The sequence below is a fragment of the Eptatretus burgeri genome, chromosome 17 (genome assembly GCF_056783735.1).
Source record: "Eptatretus burgeri isolate ZD-2024b chromosome 17, Ebu_testis_v1, whole genome shotgun sequence".
Lineage (NCBI taxonomy): Eukaryota > Metazoa > Chordata > Myxini > Myxiniformes > Myxinidae > Eptatretus > Eptatretus burgeri.
The window spans coordinates 49,328,876-49,347,256 of NC_140977.1; the positions used below are offsets into that span (position 1 = coordinate 49,328,876).

The 18,381-nt window shown below is 45.7% G+C and overlaps 1 protein-coding gene and 1 long non-coding RNA gene across 2 annotated transcripts in view; both read left to right on the forward strand.

Moving 5' to 3' along the window:
- Nucleotides 1-1,742: 1,742 nt before the first annotated feature.
- Nucleotides 1,743-9,602, forward strand: LOC147010051 (uncharacterized). The gene is made up of 2 exons (XR_015052644.1): nt 1,743-6,120; nt 6,567-9,602. It is a non-coding gene; the product is annotated as an uncharacterized LOC147010051 (long non-coding RNA).
- Nucleotides 9,603-11,732: 2,130 nt separating this feature from the next.
- Nucleotides 11,733-18,381, forward strand: part of LOC147010052 (uncharacterized) — a 43,267-nt gene continuing 36,618 nt past the window's right edge. The window contains exon 1 of the mRNA XM_085861224.1: nt 11,733-12,057. Coding sequence (XP_085717350.1) covers nt 11,886-12,057 — 172 coding nt within the window. The 5' untranslated portion in view covers nt 11,733-11,885. The remainder of the gene's footprint in view (nt 12,058-18,381) is intronic.

Below are 18,381 nucleotides of genomic sequence, written 5' to 3' on the forward strand. Positions count from 1 at the left end.
CTGCCCTTACGTGCTTCCCTCATTTCCCCGATTACTGTGAATAAATTCCCCATTTGTTAAATGTATCAGCTCGTTTCTGTGTTTCTTCCATTGGTTTAACATGGTGTGTGTTGGTGAATTACAAAGGCTGTTGCCGCTGTAAATGTACATTTGGACTGACGGGACTTCGGCAACCGTCCGCTCTGGTTGCGCACGGGTCGGGCACGCTAACGGCTCGACTCGTACGAGTGCCGTCGAGGGTGTGATTACTTGGTAACTCGCCACGTGGATCTCCAGGTATTTTGAAGATTGGCAAATAACCCTGTATCACGTGGTGGCATTATTGACGATTCACGGTCCGGTAAGGGACCCATACCCTCGGAGTTTTCCGAAAGGTGCGATCTAAATTCCGGGTGTTCGGTAGAGTCGACCCTCCCGCCCCACCTAGCGGTCGTCCCCCGCAGCCGATACCCGGTCCGCAACAATATTACTAGTGGGGTATGCTTACACATTGTGTAAAGCATACAAACCGTGCTTCCCCATTTTCTCGAGTCGCTCACCTGCATTGGATTTTTCATTTATTTATATTTTCATTTATGGATGCTTTCCGATGGTTCTGTGATATATCCCGGTGTACCGGCTTCGATGTCCATCGGTGCGCAAAATTTCAGCTCTCTACGTCACCTGGAAGGTACCGATCTCTAATATCATTGAGTGAGTCAGGGGTATGAAAGAGCTTTATCTATTAGATTAGTGGAACCTCGTGGTAAAAATACCAAATAAAGCTTTTTTTATTCTTGAGCTGATTGAAAGAGCTCAGAATGGGGGTTATAAAAGAAATGTATTGATGTGGAGCTGTTGAACAGCTCCCAAGATGAAAGCAGCCATTTTAATAGGATTACCTTTTCTTAAAATTGAATGTAGCATTTAATTGAGGAAGCCAAAGCATTTAAGATGCTCTCAGTAAGCTACCATTTTTGACTGTTGGTAATCAAAGCAAGTCGGCTATATATCTCTCTCTCTCTATCTCTATCTCTATCTCTATCTCTATCTCTATCTCTATCTCTATCTCTATCTCTATCTCTCTCTCTATCTCTATCTCTATCTCTATCTCTATCTCTATCTCTATCTCTATCTCTATCTCTTTGTCGTGCAGCTGAACATCTGGCTTTCTTGTTGGCCCTTGTAACAACATTCTTTGAGCCTTGGGCTCGGAGAAGCCCAATCATAAATCAGCACTGTTTTGGTATAGTTCAAAAGGGAACATCTTGTAGTAGAATGATAACAGCTCACAATAATATATATATTATGATAAAGATCTGCCTGATCAATAACAGATCTTCTTGCTTGTGAAAAGATAAATGCTTTGTCAGGCCAGGAGAGAATATTTGCTGGGGTGTTGTTACTTTCAAAGAAAACGATATCTTAGAAAGGAAATATAAAGCTGATGGAAGTTGGGGAAATCATGAAACCAGATGAGCAGGAAAAGTATATATAAAGTAAACCAAACTGCTTGCAGGCCAGAGTTTGACTGAGCTGGTATACTGTCGGTATTCTGTGCCTTTATACTCTCGTGTACACTTTTGATGCGCATTAAAGCTCTTCTCTACGACGATTGGTGTAGTCATTGCTTGATTGCAGACCCTGATCTCGACATTTTGGCGTAGTCGGCAAGGGGGTAAAAACAGAGCAAAAGAGGGGAACTTCTTGCTTGGTGAGACAAAAAGAGGACAGCAGCCGGCCGGCTTAAAGATAAGGTAAGAACTGCCTCTTTTTCTTGCACCGGGACATACAGGTTCGCTGCTCTTTGTGATCTGTACTTATCTTAAAAGAACGAGAAAAGAGGGAGCTTTGTGCGCATCAAAAAGAAGGGTACCCCGGGGGGTTAAGTGTTCGCAGGGGGGGTTGCAGGTGATGCTTACAGGCTCATCTCAGAAATCCCTGGAGAACAGTGTCTAAAGGGGAGATTGCAAGGTTCAAACCCTGGGAGGGTAATCTGAGAAATCTCCAAGAGACAAGGTATTTCTGTGGGAGATTGAGGACGTGGAAGGTGTGCAAGGGAGTGTGAGGGTTCGTGGAAAGGTGTGAAAGACACTCAACCCAACCCGAGACCACCCCAGGCAAAACACTGACCAGTCCAAGAATACTCGAGAAATGATTCAGGGAAAGTGGGAAAATAAAGCTGTAACGGAAATTATGGACCAAGGTAATGTGATCAATTAGAATCATGCTATAAATGAATATAAAAGTACCCATATGCATTCCTAGAATAAGATTCGTTAAGATATGCATTTGTGAATAAGCCCGAACCAAACTTGAAGCTTGTCAGATGTGTAGGGAAGAAGCATGACAAATAAATAATGTTGGAAAAACAAAAAAGAAAACTTGTAAGTGTTAAGATTAAAAGAATAAGTTGAGAAAACACCTTGCCCCACCCGTGCAACTGCAGTGCACAGAGCGGGGAAATCAAGAGAGAATACCAGGTAACCCATCTGAGGGTTTCCTTAATCCGTCGAGGTTGTGTCCAAACCTGGAAGGTACGAGGTCGCTGGCCACGACTTTTGCCTTCCCGGTGAGGAGGTGGCGGAAAAACGCAGGCGGAAGGGAAGGTTACAGTGCAGCCAACTCAAAATCGGTAAAATATCCATTAAAAGAACAGGAATTGAGATTAGTTCTGATGTGATAATAATTGGAAATTTAAAGCGAAGTTCTGAAAGAACAGCGGACGAAGCTCGGCTGCTCGTGAAAACGATGTGTGGAAATGGAAGGTGGGTGGGAATGATAACCCACAGAGGGAAGGATGCCCCATTGTGAAGTGGAGGAATGTGTGCGCCTTGCCTGAAGGGTAAAGGTGGGGGTCGTGTTCCTCTTTGAGAGTTTTTTTTTTAACGACTCAAAAACGAGTCAACGGGAAAATTTGCGTCAGATGTGCAGAATAAAGACTTGATTGTGATCTCCAAGTCTAGAAGTCCATACAACACGAATTGAATTGGGAATTATTTAATCGCGGTTGGAAATAAATAAAAGGTAATTTAATATAGAGTCAAATAGTTCTGAAATGTGTTTAAATTGATTTGTATACGTTTTGATGTGTGGGTCGAACGTATGTACGCAGTTTGTTGTGGATGTGGAGATGGGGAGAGACGCGGGACCAAGATGCGAAGGAAGGAGGGGTAGGATAAAAGGTGGGGGCTCGCTGTGTCGAAGTGCACATGCTGTGCCTAGAGGCGTGCTGTGTCTTCACTCGTCGGTGAATGAAACAGTGACATCCAAGAACCAGGACAAAGACATTAGGCAAGCTGCAGAAATGTTTTTGGGGGAGATGACTAGTGGTCTTTGAACACGCGTCCATTGCGGACCTTGTCACGGAGCATTAATCCTCTGCCTGGCGCGATCAAGTTTTTTGTACGAAAGCGGACAGAGGAGCATGTTTGTTGTCCTTATATGAGCCTCGATCTGTCAGGATAAATTATTTGGATTAAAATTGACCATAAAAGCGGGTTATCGTGCTCAATGTGTTGGTGCCCTGATGTGAAGTGCGGGCTGTGCGCGATTTTTGCTTGGGAGAGTCGGGCTGCGTGAAGTTTGCCTGAATACGGGGAGAGGATTTGGAAAAGAAATATATATTTTTTAACCGAGTGAGGCACGGAAAATTATCAACACGGTTGGTTGCATCATTATTGTGAGGAGCTCGGTTTTACAATCAATTGTGATAGGCATCTGTGGTTGAATGTACGAAGTAAGCCGTGTGTGAAGCCCTCGAAGGAGGGAGGGCTGTACGGTGTGCGAGATGGAGCACGAAGCACGAGTGTGGTCAACATCTGGGCCGCATTGAAATCGGCCGTGCCAAGGGTGCTGTGTAAATTTTCGAAGCAGTTCATCCTGGCCTTGTAAGTTTGCAAGTACACATGTGCAAATGGACAAGACCATTGTGTGCTGGACCCTGAGTAAATTCCACAATGTGCCAACCCCCTACAGCCCCCTGCACCTCCGAAGAGTCTGGAGGTGTGGCTGCCCTTTGAGCTGTGCATCCTCGGTTCAAATCTCAACGCAGCTCTAAAACTGCCATCCTGGTCTTTCACATGCACTGCGAGATCTGCTAACATCGGTTCGTGAACATTAAAGATCCCACGATGCTTTTTGCGAAGAGTTGGCAAGTTATTGCAGGCACCCTGAACATTAAGCTACAAAACTGCTGCTCGAACGTACAGGGGCACAGCTGCTGTCAGCATTGGCATGGGTCGGGACTCGAGTCGTCAGTTGTGTGCAGTACGTGGCGACAGATTAGTATCAATTGTCACAAGGACGTGTTCGTGCAAATGATGCAGTGTCCCTCCACCGATACACACATTGGAATAAATAATCTCACCGACCTGGGAGGAATGACAGGCTGAGTCAACCTCAGGAACCAGGGATACTGAGAGTCAGGAGTCGCCAAGAGCCACAAACAATAGACAGTGTGCTCTGTCGGTTTGAAAGAGGAAATGCGAATCGTGCAAGTGAGGTGCGGAGTCTGTGTTGGGATTTACTTTAGGCTCATGTAAAAGATAATTGAGAATTTGGCAGATTTTTAAAAACAATTACCATGACATGTTTGAATGAAGAATGAGTTAAAATCGCAACTGTGGCTGTGGACATAATTACATACACAACTCAGCCGGGAACAGAGGAAAATATTTTATTTTATTTTATTTTGGACAGAACCAAATGCTTTGCAGAAGTGTGGTCCAAATGGATGAATGGATGATATCTGATTATGCAGTGTTGGTTGACTCACTGTTAGAGTAAAATGTGGTAATCGAAAGATGTCCGATACTAGACATAACTGTCAGGGTATGTAGTGTACACTGAGAATAACATCTTGGAAAGTGATTCTGTGCTAATTGCGGTATGCAATCTCGCCGAGGGTGAAAGCATATTCCTGATATGTGTATACTGTACAGATGGCACAATGTAGGGGAACTGTGGAAATTAGAGGATATTTAATGTCGCAAAGTGTGCGAGTCAAGAATAGTTAAATCGATAGTAATATATTGAGCACGTATGAAGAAAAAAAAAACTACAACAACGACATCCTCCCTGGCTACCTTCCACCATTGGCCTTTCCGATGAGCATACGTGCCGAGCGCCTGTGGGGGAGTTCCATTGGCAATCAACGCTACCTGACTACCTGGTGCTTGCAGCGGTATCGAGTTGCGGGTTCGAGTACCATCGAGCCGGATTGTCAAGGATTGCACGAGGCAAGAAGGTCCAAGGAAGCTTCTCACCTCCAGCTCACCTTCCCTCCGAGGGGGGAGTATCAATGAAGACTCAACGGGGTCCCTTTTGGGGGGGGTGTGTCTGGTGGGGGCCAGTCCTTAAGCAGCACCTATATGGGTGCTTGTGTATAAATTTCCATTTATTTTATATTCTAATGACTCTGCCCTTATGTGCTTCTTATGGGCTTCATGATGGTGCCCAGGGAGCCACTGGGTTGTCTGGACCACCTGGAGAAGCGGGAGGCAGTGGAACTGTTGGTGGTTCAGGTCCTATCGGACCTCCAGGCCCAAGTGGTCATGATGGCATGATTGGCCCTCAGGGCAATGCTGGAGACAGGGGTCTGCAACACCAGGACGCCAAGGGGCGATTGGGATAATTGCACCATCAGGATCATCTGGGTCAGTGGGTGAGCAAATGGTGGGTGCAGGTGAGCACAGGCATCTGTGGTGAAGGTAGTGGTGTGAACCCATGGGTCGGTTCGGGCAGGCAGAATTCACATCTTTGTTTACGTTGAGATCTGAATTTGTTGTCTTCTGACGTCAGCATCGGTTGGTATTTTAAAAACGCGTTTTTCATATCATAGCAGCCACCGTACCTGGGAAGGTTCTCTGTGCATTGTATTGTCATAATGGTAGACCGTGGGGCTATGTACGCTCTCTGATGACGACCAACTTATGAATGGGAAAGAAGGGTGCGGTCGGTGGAACTAACTCTACTGCTCCCTCTAGCGGTCGTGCTTGCTGCTGATACCCAGCCCCCACAACAAAGTGGTTACCCAAAAGGTTTTGCTCGTTTTGGCTCATAAAAATGAGCTGCACGAACAAAAGGGGGATGATGTAGAAGGAGGTGCTGAGAATATGGTACATTCAAGAACTTGCAGAGGTGGGAGAAAATCGAAAATTTGTAAAATCGAAAGTTTTGGAAGCAGCTATGTGTTATCAAATGTTTGTGGTGTGTGCTGCCTTTGGGTTGTTGGTTGCATCACTGGTTGGAGCATGACTGTGCTGCTGATGCGGTGTCCCTATTACCAGTGTACTGATGTTCATTTTTTTTTTGCCAGTCTTAAAGGAGTGACAGGCTGAGTTAGCCCTCTGGGGTTCGTTTAGTGGTAAATTAAAGTTGAGCTCAGGGCTCTGGGATCCTGGTCACCAATTTAAGGGCACGGCCAAACAGTACATATAGTTATTGGTAGAATGTCTGGAAAATATATGGACATGTATAAATGAATATTAACTCTTGTGATGCGAATAAATATTGTGAAAGAGTTTGACAACAGAGTGTTCGAATGGAGGAACGTCCTAAAGATGCAGTGGACTGGACTTTTTCAGGTATTATTGGTTACCCAAGGAGCTGTCAAGAAAAGGTAAGCCAATCATGGATTCACGCATCTCATTGCAAAAGGATACAGGAAATCGAAAAGAGAAAGAATGTTACTGGAGGTTTATGACAGATGTGGCAGTGTTTGATTAGCATGCGTATAATCGTGATAATATGGACAATAACAGATAGTTTGGACATTTTGGGAATGTCATAGAGATCAGAATGTTTGGTAGGTCAATGGTAGGGGAAACAAGGAATGGGTTGTGACAGGGTGCACAGGGAAGAAAAAAGGTAAACATTGGGATCAATTGCATTAGGAAGGCGTATATGGGAAAACACGGATTACCCTTGTTTGCAGTTCCACTCCAGGGGGAGAACATGTGTGGGTCCATAGTCCGTAGACAAGATAGACCAGTTTTAACTAAAGTAGAGAAGGCATCAGTGGAAGGTAGAATAATAGAAATAAAAAGTAATTGGGAGAAGGGGGGTTATAATTGCACGAACTATGCGCATTGGTATTACCCTAAGTACAGAACTATTAAGCAAAAGGCTGTGGGACAGGGCCCGGCAAGAGCAATAAAAGTAACGAATTATGATGGATTGAAGAAGGGGGAGGGATTAGAAAAGTACCCCCCACATTTTCAGCTCATGCACAAACAAATTGGATTGATTTGTCTCGTTAGAGGACAAGGGGGGGGACCCCATTTAGGAGAATCAACATGCCAGTACTATGCTAGACATGGGGATGAAATGGTGACCATAAAAGGGCGAATTAATGGAACAACCATACCTGTAAAAATCGAAGTAAATAACCTGCTTGAACCTCAGGCACCCCTAAATGGTACATATTTTGTGTGTGGGTATAAGGCATACTCATGGCTACCATCAGATCGAAAAGAGCCATTTCAGAAGTTGAGAGGTTTTTCATGATTGCATTCCCCTTTTATGGAGCAGGCAAAAGTGCAAGGGAAATTATCAATTTGGCAGCATCTTTGGAAAAGCTTGCTAATACCACCAGCGAAGGATTTCACAAAACGAGTGCCGAGCTGGTAGCTATACGGACAACCGTGATGCAAAACCGCATTGCTCTGGATATGCTTTTAGCAGAAAAAGGAGGGACGTGTGCGGTTATAGGTGTGGAATGCTGCACATACATTCCAGATAATTCAGAAGAAATTGATAATTTGGCTGAAAAAATTAAAGCAGAAGGTGCAAAATATCATGATTTTAACAAGGGATGGTCAATGGGATCTTGGTTGAAGGGAATATTGGGGAGTTGGGGAGCCTGGATAATCCATTGGTTGTTTATAGGGCTCATGATCTTCATAGCAGTGATTGTTGTCATCACTTGTATTAAAAATCTAATCAGGGAGTGCGTGAGACATTGTTCTTCTACAGCAAAGAAAACAACAAAACCGGAGAGGGTCCTGGGGAAGCCTGCTGTGGTTGCTGTGGTCAAACCGCTGCCAACACCTCCGCCGTCTCTACCCTCCCCGATAATTCACTCTGGTTTTCCTCCCCAACCCATAGACCCTGAAATGTACTGTGAACTTAATGGGACTGTTGACCCACTGCTTACACTCACATTGGATGAGTGTCTCGACTTGCTCACACCGATGACGAAGATGGAAAGAAATGTTATCTAAACATTGCCTTGTTGGAAAATGTTGGGACTTTTCTTTAAAATTTTCTTTCACTCTGGCTTGCAGTTTATAAAATTATATTCTTTTTGTTGGTTCATAAAGAACACAATATATAGATTCTTACTTGTTGTTTATAAAAAATTATATTCTTGTTTGCTGATATTCTTTTTGTTGGTTCATAAAGAACACGATAAATAGCAAAAAAATATATTCTTACTGGTTGTTTATAAAAATTCTATTCTTGTTTGCTGATTCTTAATTGTTTATAAAAAATTATATTCTTGTTCATAAAGAACCATAGTTAGTTGAAAATACATGTATCTTTTTGTGTGTGTGAAATAATTTTTGTGTAAGTTGTTTTTGAAAGGTAATTTTTGCTTCCTCATGACCTATATTCAAGTTATAATTGTTGAAATGTATCCACTATTCTATAGAGGGGTGGGGTATTGATGGGCCGGTCGGGATGGTGGAGGGGGGGCTTTTCTATGAAGCAAGAAAGTGCGGGCGGAGCTTTCGTAACGTTATGACCCACTTGGAGCTACTCATAAAAGTGGGCCACTTCTGGAGGAGACTCCCTTTTACCACCTTGCCGCTCCATCAAGATCCCATCTCTAAAAAATTATTATAATTGTGGTGTTCCTTTTCCACTATGTTTCTAAGTAACAGAGGGGCAAATGTGGAGCTGTTGAACAGCTCCCAAGATGAAAGCAGCCATTTTAATAGGATTACCTTTTCTTAAAATTGAATGTAGCATTTAATTGAGGAAGCCAAAGCATTTAAGATGCTCTCAGTAAGCTACCATTTTTGACTGTTGGTAATCAAAGCAAGTCGGCTATATATCTCTCTCTCTCTCTCTCTCTCTCTCTCTCTCTCTCTCTCTCTCTCTCTCTCTCTCTCTCTCTCTCTCTCTCTCTCTCTCTCTCTTTGTCGTGCAGCTGAACATCTGGCTTTCTTGTTGGCCCTTGTAACAACATTCTTTGAGCCTTGGGCTCGGAGAAGCCCAATCATAAATCAGCACTGTTTTGGTATAGTTCAAAAGGGAACATCTTGTAGTAGAATGATAACAGCTCACGATAATATATATATATATATATATTATGATAAAGATCTGCCTGATCAATAACAGATCTTCTTGCTTGTGAAAAGATAAATGCTTTGTCAGGCCAGGAGAGAATATTTGCTGGGGTGTTGTTACTTTCAAAGAAAACGATATCTTAGAAAGGAAATATAAAGCTGATGGAAGTTGGGGAAATCATGAAACCAGATGAGCAGGAAAAGTATATATAAAGTAAACCAAACTGCTTGCAGGCCAGAGTTTGACTGAGCTGGTATACTGTAGGTATTCTGTGCCTTTATACTCTCGTGTACACTTTTGATGCGCATTAAAGCTCTTCTCTTCGACGATTGGTGTAGTCATTGCTTGATTGCAGACCCTGATCTCGACATTGAGTTGTAATTGTAAGCACCTGATGCGAAAAGAAAAGAGTAAAACGAGTTTAACAATTTATTGATTTATTCAAAACACCAACGGGGATACACGGCGATGCCCGGTCTATTATTTGTTGGGTCCTGAAACACTTCCCTACGCATACTATGGAAGGGGTTCCTACACAGTACACACCTCCCGACACAGTGATTGAAGGAAAAAGATTAAATCCAATTCTGTTTTTTTTAATATTACTTTCCTCCTGGAGGTTCCGATTAATTTGAAGCAACTTCTACTTAATAATTGTTTTTATGTTTCAGGAGGGGAACATGAGCCTATTCTATACCTCGCAGGGACATGTGGAACATCTGTGCAATGTAAAATGTCACTTTAATACCTCAACGTCCCCCCCCCACCAGCTGCAGACCCCAAGTCCTCAACTTCCCCTCCCCCCCCACCAACTGCAGACCCCAAGTCCTCAACTTCCCCTCCCCACCAACTGAAGACCTCAAGTCCTCAACTTCCCCTCCCCCACCAACTGCAGACCCCAAGTACTCAACTTCCCTCCCCCCACCAACTGCAGACCCCAAGTCCTCAACTTCCCCTCCCCCACCAACTGCAGACCCCAAGTCCTCAACTTCCTCTCCCCCACCAACTGCAGACCCCAAGTCCTTAACTTCCCTCCCCCCACCAACTGCAGACCCCAAGTCCTCAACTTCCCCTCCCCCACCAACTGCAGACCCCAAGTCCTCAACTTCCCTCCCCCCACCAACTGAAGACCTCAAGTCCTCAACTTCCCCTCCCCCACCAACTGCAGACCCCAAGTACTCAACTTCCCTCCCCCCACCAACTGCAGACCCCAAGTCCTCAACTTCCCCTCCCCCACCAACTGCAGACCCCAAGTCCTCAACTTCCTCTCCCCCCACCAACTGCAGACCCCAAGTCCTTAACTTCCCTCCCCCCCACCAACTGCAGACCCCAAGTCCTCAACACCCCGACCCCTGCACCACAACTCCTCAACCACTCCCTCGCCCCACCATGACCGTGAACAATGACAATAGATTATCTGAGCGGTTTACTTCTGATCATGACTCGTTTTCACAGAGTTGTAAAGGATCCCGCCACCGTGTACCTTCAACATTAAACACACTTTTTCTTGGAGTGAATTTGATTGGTTGTGATCGTCACCACAAATGGCACGTCCGTTGGAGGACTAAATCTGGTTTATTGGAATCGGGCGCATGGTACCGATTAGCCAGGGGCGTAAAGCATCGAACTGACTCGGTTGTCTCACCCAGCACGGAATCGGGGGAAATGACCCGGGGCGACCAAATCAGTCGGCCTTTGCGGTCCGCTTTGACGTGGTTCACCGGGATTCGTATGTACCAACTGGGCACGATCCGGGCGGCAATAACAACACGAATATTCCGAAGTGTAAGGTTGAAACTGATTATCAGATTTCTGTTTTTTCCCCCTCAGGATGATTTTCCAAATCCACAAAAGTAAATGTTGAGGAGCAAAATTCGAACTTATCAAGTCTCTGGGATGGTCTTCAGTTGGACCTTTTTCTCACGTTCGGCCTATCTTTTGATGATGATGATGATGATGATGATGATGATGATGATGATGTGCGGCTCACAAGGGGGCTGTGAGGAGTCAGTGAAAGGAAGAAAGAGAAAGGAGGTGAAGAAGGGAAGATGGGTCGTTGTGGTTGGGGGAGGGTGGGTGTGTGTCTTGGTTGTCATCTCCTTTTTGGGGTTTGAGGAGATGGACCGAAGTCCTCACAGGACTCAAAGTATCGACCTTCGCGCTTCGGTGAGGGACCACAGGTTCATGGACCAAGCTGTTCAACGGTCAGGGCATGTGGGTGGAAGGGAGGATTGAGGTTACGTAATTCAGCTTGGTGGGGGGCAATCTTTCCTCTCTGTAAGTACATAATAAATAGATTTAACTCCAAAGGAAATCCTTTCTTGTGTGTGTGGTTTAAGCTGAACTTGTCCGTCCTCCCCTTAACCTTTTCGCCCATCACACCGATTCTGTTCCTCAAGTTGAGGTAAAAAAAAATCTGAAACAAGAATCGAGGATTTAACTTGATTCGAGTGATTCCGTTCAATGGTCGGAGAGTTAAACCTCTTTATTACTTCCGGTGAAATCGAGACACGTGTTCCGCGGTTTAACATATCGGGAGAAAGTTCGTTCTCGGGTGTGTTGGTGACGGGAAGGTAAAGCCGGACGTGCTTTGTCTCCTCCTGAGAGTCATGGACCGAGACTTCTTGAGCTGCGCTAACGATCCGAGCTCCTCGGACACCAAGTCGGGAAGTGATGGAGGGAACAGAGGGGATCCGGGAGGAGTTGCTGCGATCTCCAGGTTCAGGATCCTGGACGTTCAGAACCTTCATGGTGAAGCGGACGGGACGGATCAGGGACCAGGTACGGGGTTCTCTCGTCCATGTAAACAATTTATTAATTCAGGGGGATCTATTTATTACGTACGCTCGAAATTGAGAAAAGAGCTCCCACGTGGAAACAGAGGACAACTCGAGGGGGAGCACTCGGTGGAGTGCAAAACCTCCGCCGCCAATACTGCTGGGTCACTTAAGTGAACCTGATATCCTCTTCATTGTAGGTCAAAACGGATCAGACTCGACTGAACCACGATTGAATAAACTAAGCTTGATCGACGTGCATGTAGAAATGGCCAAAAAAATAGAATCGAAATTTTTTTGAAAGAAAAGTTGCAAAATTTCTAATTTTTTTGGGGGGGGGGCAGGGGGGGTTGGAAATCACTTAAAACATGTAGAAATGCAAAAAAAAAAATCAAATTATTTCTAAGGGCGGAGGAGCTCCTTGTGAGCCAACGGCCATCCATATCTAGTGCCCAACTGTGTCTGCGGACGTCCTCCTGCAGTTGGGTCACTTCTTATTAGGAGGTTGGTGGCAGGATTTGCACTCCGGCCACCGTAAAACCCTTCATTCCGCAAAACGCAAAAACGCAAAAAAATCTGAAAACCCACTCCGTGGGAGTACCTCCTGTGCAGCTTCCCTTCGCAGGGCAGCTCAGTGGATGACGGGATTGGGGCAAAGCCTTCGGGACCCCCAATCTTTGATGATAGGAGGGAAACCACGGGGTAACATCCCTGGGTCAGATTGCGGGAGAGTCTGTCGGAGTGGTGCTGAGGTGTCGTCCACCAGACGGCGGTCTCCTTGGGTTAACCTGAGGCGGTCCCTTCGGGTGGGTGCCTGGAATGTCCTGTCCCTAAGAGAGGATGATCACCTGTCTCTGTTATCATCTGAGCTCAAACGTTTGGACATCAGTATTGCAGCTCTCTCTGTGGTTTGTAGATCGGATTGCGGCGAGATAATGGTGGGTGGTTACACCTACGATTGGTCTGGTCGCTCTGATGGTTACCATACCCAAGGAGTTGCTGTAGCTGTGTCCAATAAGCTGACCCCAATGATAATTGAGGTAACACCGGTCAACGAGCGTATTATGAGATTAAGGATTCATCACTCCTTCGGTGTCATTTCCCTGGTCTCTGTTTATGCTCCGACTGAGGCAAGTGATCTCACCGTGAAGGATGCATTCTGCGTCACGCTCGAGTCTGTGGTTGATCAGTGCCCCAGACGAGATACACTTCTAGTCTTGGGGGATTTCAATGCATCGACTGGAACTGATAGGGATGGTTATGAGGTGTGTGTTGATCCCCATGGGTCATGAACTATGAACCAGAATAGCACTAAGTTCCTTGACTTTGCAAGAAGTCATGGACTTAGGGTGGCTGGTTCATGGTTTCAGCGCCCACAAGCTCATCGCTGGACTTGGTATTCCAATGCTGGCGGTGTGGCAAATGGAGATTGACCATGTCCTCATTGACGGTCATTGGAGGATGATCCAGAACTGCAGGGTCTACCGGAGTGCTCAGTTCCTCAATACTGACAACAAGCTTGTTGTAGCAAATCTAAAGCTGCACCTTACATCCTGGAGAATGGTACCATCCCAGCCTCGGCTGGATGTTGGCAAACTCAGGGATGAGAGAGTAGCTGAGGAGTTTGCGAACAGGCTGAGTGGACACTTGGGGGGTCTGGGTGCTTTGGGGAGTCCTGAAGAGTTGTGGAGTGCCTTCAAGACCACCGTCCTTGATGTTGCCAGTGGATGTCTTGGAACTCACCGCAGGGCAAAGAAGAATTTTGTCTCTCAAGGGACACTGGATACCATTGACCAGAGTCGCAGGGCCAGGCTGAATGGCAGAGCTGAGCTGTTCAGGGACTTGAGGTATAAAACTGAACTTGCGCTGAGGGTGGACAAGGAGGCCTATGTGTGAGGAATCTGTGAGGGGGTAGAGCATCTCCTATGGACAGGTGATTCTCGTCCCGTTTACAGGGGAATTCACGCATTGCGTTCATCCAAGCCCATCCCTCAGAGCACTGCAGTTAGAGCAGAGAGTGGTAGGCTCTTGACAGAGGAGTCTGAAGTGAAGGCCCGCTGGGCCGGTTACTTTGAGCGGTTGTACCAGGCTGATCCCGCAGCTATTGAGTTGGACGTCAAGGGTGTTACAATCCCTGTTGCTGACCCTCGAATCAACTGTGATCCACCTTCGCTTGTGGAAACACGGGCTGCGGTGAACCAGTTGAAACGGGGCAAAGCTCCAGGGATCTGTGGCATCCATGCTGAACTTCTCAAGGCTGGTGGAAATGCTTCACTCATGTCGTTGCATGCAATTTTGTGCTCTGCCTGGAACACAGACATCATCCCAACTGATTGGAAGAGGGGCGTTGTTGTTCCTCTCTGGAAAGGGAAGGGTGATCGCCAAGACTGCAACAACTACCGAGGGGTGACGCTGCTCTCAGTGCCAGGCAAGGTCTTTGCTCGGATAATTCTTGATAGGGTTCGCCACCATCTGCTTGAGCACCAGGGTCCAGAGCAGTCAGGCTTTACACCAAAGAGGTCAACGATTGACCGTATCCTTGCTCTTCGTGTTCTCACCGAACGCAGACGAGAGTTTCGGCAGGGGCTGCTTGCAACCTCTGTTGATCTCTATAAAGCGTTCGATTCAGTGAATCGGGATGTCCTCTGGAGGATTCTTGGTCTTCGTGGGGTGCCACCAAAACTGATCGATCTGATGTCTAAACTCTACTCTGGTACTGAGAGTGCTGTGAAGTGTGGTGGTACCATCTCTGACTAATTTCCAGTTGTTACTGGAGTTCGCCAGGGGTGTGTACTGGCCCCCACACTTTTCAGCACTTGTATGGACTGGATTTTAGGGAGGATCTCGGAGAGATCAAGCTGCGGTGCATCGTTTGGGAATGTCAAGATCTCGGAGCTTGATTTTGCAGATGATGCAGTCATCTTTGCGGAGACTTTAGATATCCTTTTGGGGGCCCTCAAGGTGCTGAATGAGGAGTCGGAGCCGCTGGGATTATGGGTTTCTTGGGTCAAAACTAAGATCCAGGCTTTCGGTGACGTCTTGGATGCTGCTGTCCTGTCTGTGTCTGTTTCTGGTGAGGATGTTGAGGTCGTGGAGAGATTCACTTACCTTGGCAGTGATATTCATGTCTCTGCTGGCTGTGAGTCAGAGGTCAATAGACGTCTGGGTCTGGCCTGGGGAGTCATGGATTCACTGGATCATGGGGTGTGGTGCTGCCGGTACCTGTGCGGGAGGACGAAAGTCCAAGTCTTCAGGTCCTTGGTACTTCCAGTCTTGCTCTATGGATGTGAGACTTGGACTCTGAACAAGGATCTGAGATGGAGACTTAATTCCTTTGGTACCAGGTCTTTTCGGAGAATCCTTGGCTATCGCTGGTCGGATTTTGTGTCCAACGAGCGGTTGCTGAGAGAGACTCGGATGAGATTTGTTACCTGCATAGTCCGTGAGCATCAGTTGCGGCTGTATGGACATGTGGCTCGTTTTCCTGACGCTGATCCTGCTCACCAGATTCTCTCAGCGAGGGAGTCTCATGAGTGGAGGAGGCCAGTGGGCCGACCACGTGCGTCATGGTTGCAGCAGGTTGACCATCATCTCAAGGAGATGGGGATGGGCCTGGCATCTGCCTGGGGGATGGCCAGACGGAGGCCCCTGGAGTACCGGCGGAAAGTGGATGCAGCGACGTGCTGTTCTGGCACATGCTCCCATACCTGACCTGGGGGGTTGGAAATCACTTATAACATGTAGAAATGCAAAAAAAAAAAAATTCTCTAAATTTTTTTTGGGGGGGGGTAACAATTTTTTTTGGCAGGGCGGCGGGGTTGGAAATCACTTGAAACATGTAGAAATCCCCCCAAAAATTATTTATTTATTGGGGGGGGGTAAAAAAAATTTGGGGGGGGGGTTGGAAATCACTTACATGTAGAAATGCAAAAAAAAATTTTTTTTTTCTCTAACAATTTTGTTTTTTTTGGGGGGTGGGACCAAGTCCAAAATTTAATGGCATGATCCTTGAGCCATCCCTCATCACCCCACCAAGTTTCGTCAAAATCCGTCCAGGAGTTTTTCCGTAATACTGTTCACAAACAAACAAACTCGGGTGAAAACAGTAACCTCCGTCCATCTTCGATGGAGGAGGTTAACTAGAGGGGGAGCACTCGGGAGAGTGCAAAACCTCCACCGCCAATACTGCTGGGTCACTCAAGTGAACCTTATATCTTATTCATTAAATATGATGTCAACAGTGCTGACAGTTATAGTTCTTTTCTCCAACATTTTTATTTGGGGGGGGGGGAGTTGGAAATCACTTAAAACATGTAAAAATGCAAAAAAAAAAAAAAAAAATCAAATTTTGTTGAAAAAAAAGTTGCAAAAATTTTTTTTCTCTAACAATTTTTTTTGGAGGGGTGGGGGGGTTGGAAATCACTTAAAATATGCAGAAATGCAAAAAAAAAAAATTTTCTCTAAATTTTTTGGTGGGGGGTAACAATTTTTTTTCGGGGGGGGTTGGAAATCATTTAAAACATGTAGAAATGCAAAAAAAAAAAAATCTTTTTTGGGGGGGCAGGTGTAAAAAAAAATTTGGGGGGGGTTGGAAATCATTGAAAACATGTAGAAATGCAAAAAAAAAATTATTTTTTTCTCTAATTTTTTTTTGGGGGGGGAGGGACCAAGTCCAAAATTTAATGGCATGATCCTTGGACCATACCTAACCCCCCCCACCAAGTTTCGTCGAAATCCGTCGAGGAGTTTTTCCGTAATACTGTTCACAAACAAACAAACAGAAAGGGGTGAAAACAGTAACCTCCATCCATCTTCGAAGATGGCGGAGGTTAATAACCTCGTATCAAGTACAATAACTGCAGCGGTGTGTCCCATGTCCAAGCAGCTTGCTAGCGCTCGTTAAGCCAACCGTTCCTTCAACACACCGGTTCTTTTTTTTTTTTTTTTTTTTTTTTTTGTATACCTTGGTCGAGGCTCGTATGAGAGCTAACACACAACTCACAGCAATGAGGCATGAGACAAGAGGGGCGGGAGTGGAAGGGACAAAACATTGGGGAACAGACACAGGTGAAATGTGGAAGGGAGAGGGATGGGGATGGGACGGGGAACATGGCGAGGGGAAGATGGACATTAAAGGGACTTTCAGGAAGGAAAGCAGGAGAATTGAAGGAAGTGGGCTTGGGTGGATTATCGGGGGTAGAAAAGATCGAGGATTTGGATGGGGGAAGATAAGAGGTGGTGGTGAACAGCTGTTTTGAAAGCCTGGAGGGAAGAATGGGAAAGAATAGAGTGAGGAAGTTTATTCCAAAGGCGGGAAAAAAGAGGAATGAAAGAGTGAAGATGAGCAGTGATTCGTGATTTTGGTAGTTTTACCAGAAGGGGGTTGTTGGCGGACCTTGAGCGCCCTGTGGAAATGTGGTGGGGACAAATCGCAGAGAGAGCAGGGGGGGCAAGGCTGGAGAGGAGTCTCGGTCATCTCGGTCAGATGTTCTCGGTCATTGTCACGAAAAAGGTGATTTTTTTTGTGTTCGAGTTAATTTTTTTGATAATATTTTATGACGCGTACAATGTGGGGCTGTCATACGTCACAAACGGAGTCCCGTGATGTGAGATCAGGTCAGCATAATATCTCTTTGGGGGTGGGAGGGAGAGCTTGAGATTCGCCTCGACCTCAGAAGATTGTTTATGGGCTGTAGCAAGACTAGGGACGAGGTGGACAGTAGAGCATGTCATCCCAGTTGTACACGAAAGCTGCTCTGTGCAGATTACAATGGATAGCACTCCTCGGAGGTCTCTTCACTTTATTGGAAGAAGAAGAAGAAGAAGAAGAAGCAGAACTCTCACTGAGTGAAAACAGCACAAGAAGCTGAGGGAGGAACTGAAGTCCAGAGTCGAGACTGGAGAAGCTAACCTGATCATACAAAAATAGGGAAATTGTGACTCGGTGATTCCAACCAGATCCAGCGTCAGGCGAAAGGAGTCAGGTGGTACGTCAAGTCAGCAGAACGAAGTTTCATTCCATTTTCAAGTTCTAGAACTTTTAATTTTCAAACACATTCAGTTCAAGTAAGTCTTCAGTAAGAGTAAGTGTTTCTTGACAAATTGTGACCATGTTTAACAATGGAGATGAACTGAAAGCTCGAGCTTTTATGAAGCATCCGGGCGTTATTGCTTTCCCCGAGATTTTACCAAAGAACACTTGAATTGAGGTCCAACTCTGTTCGCTGTACTTGCAAGGATATCGATTGTTTGTGCCAGACAATATGAAGAGAGGAGTTGCAGTTTCAGTGAAGGACACTTTTTTTTTTTTTTTTTACAGTTGCCAAGG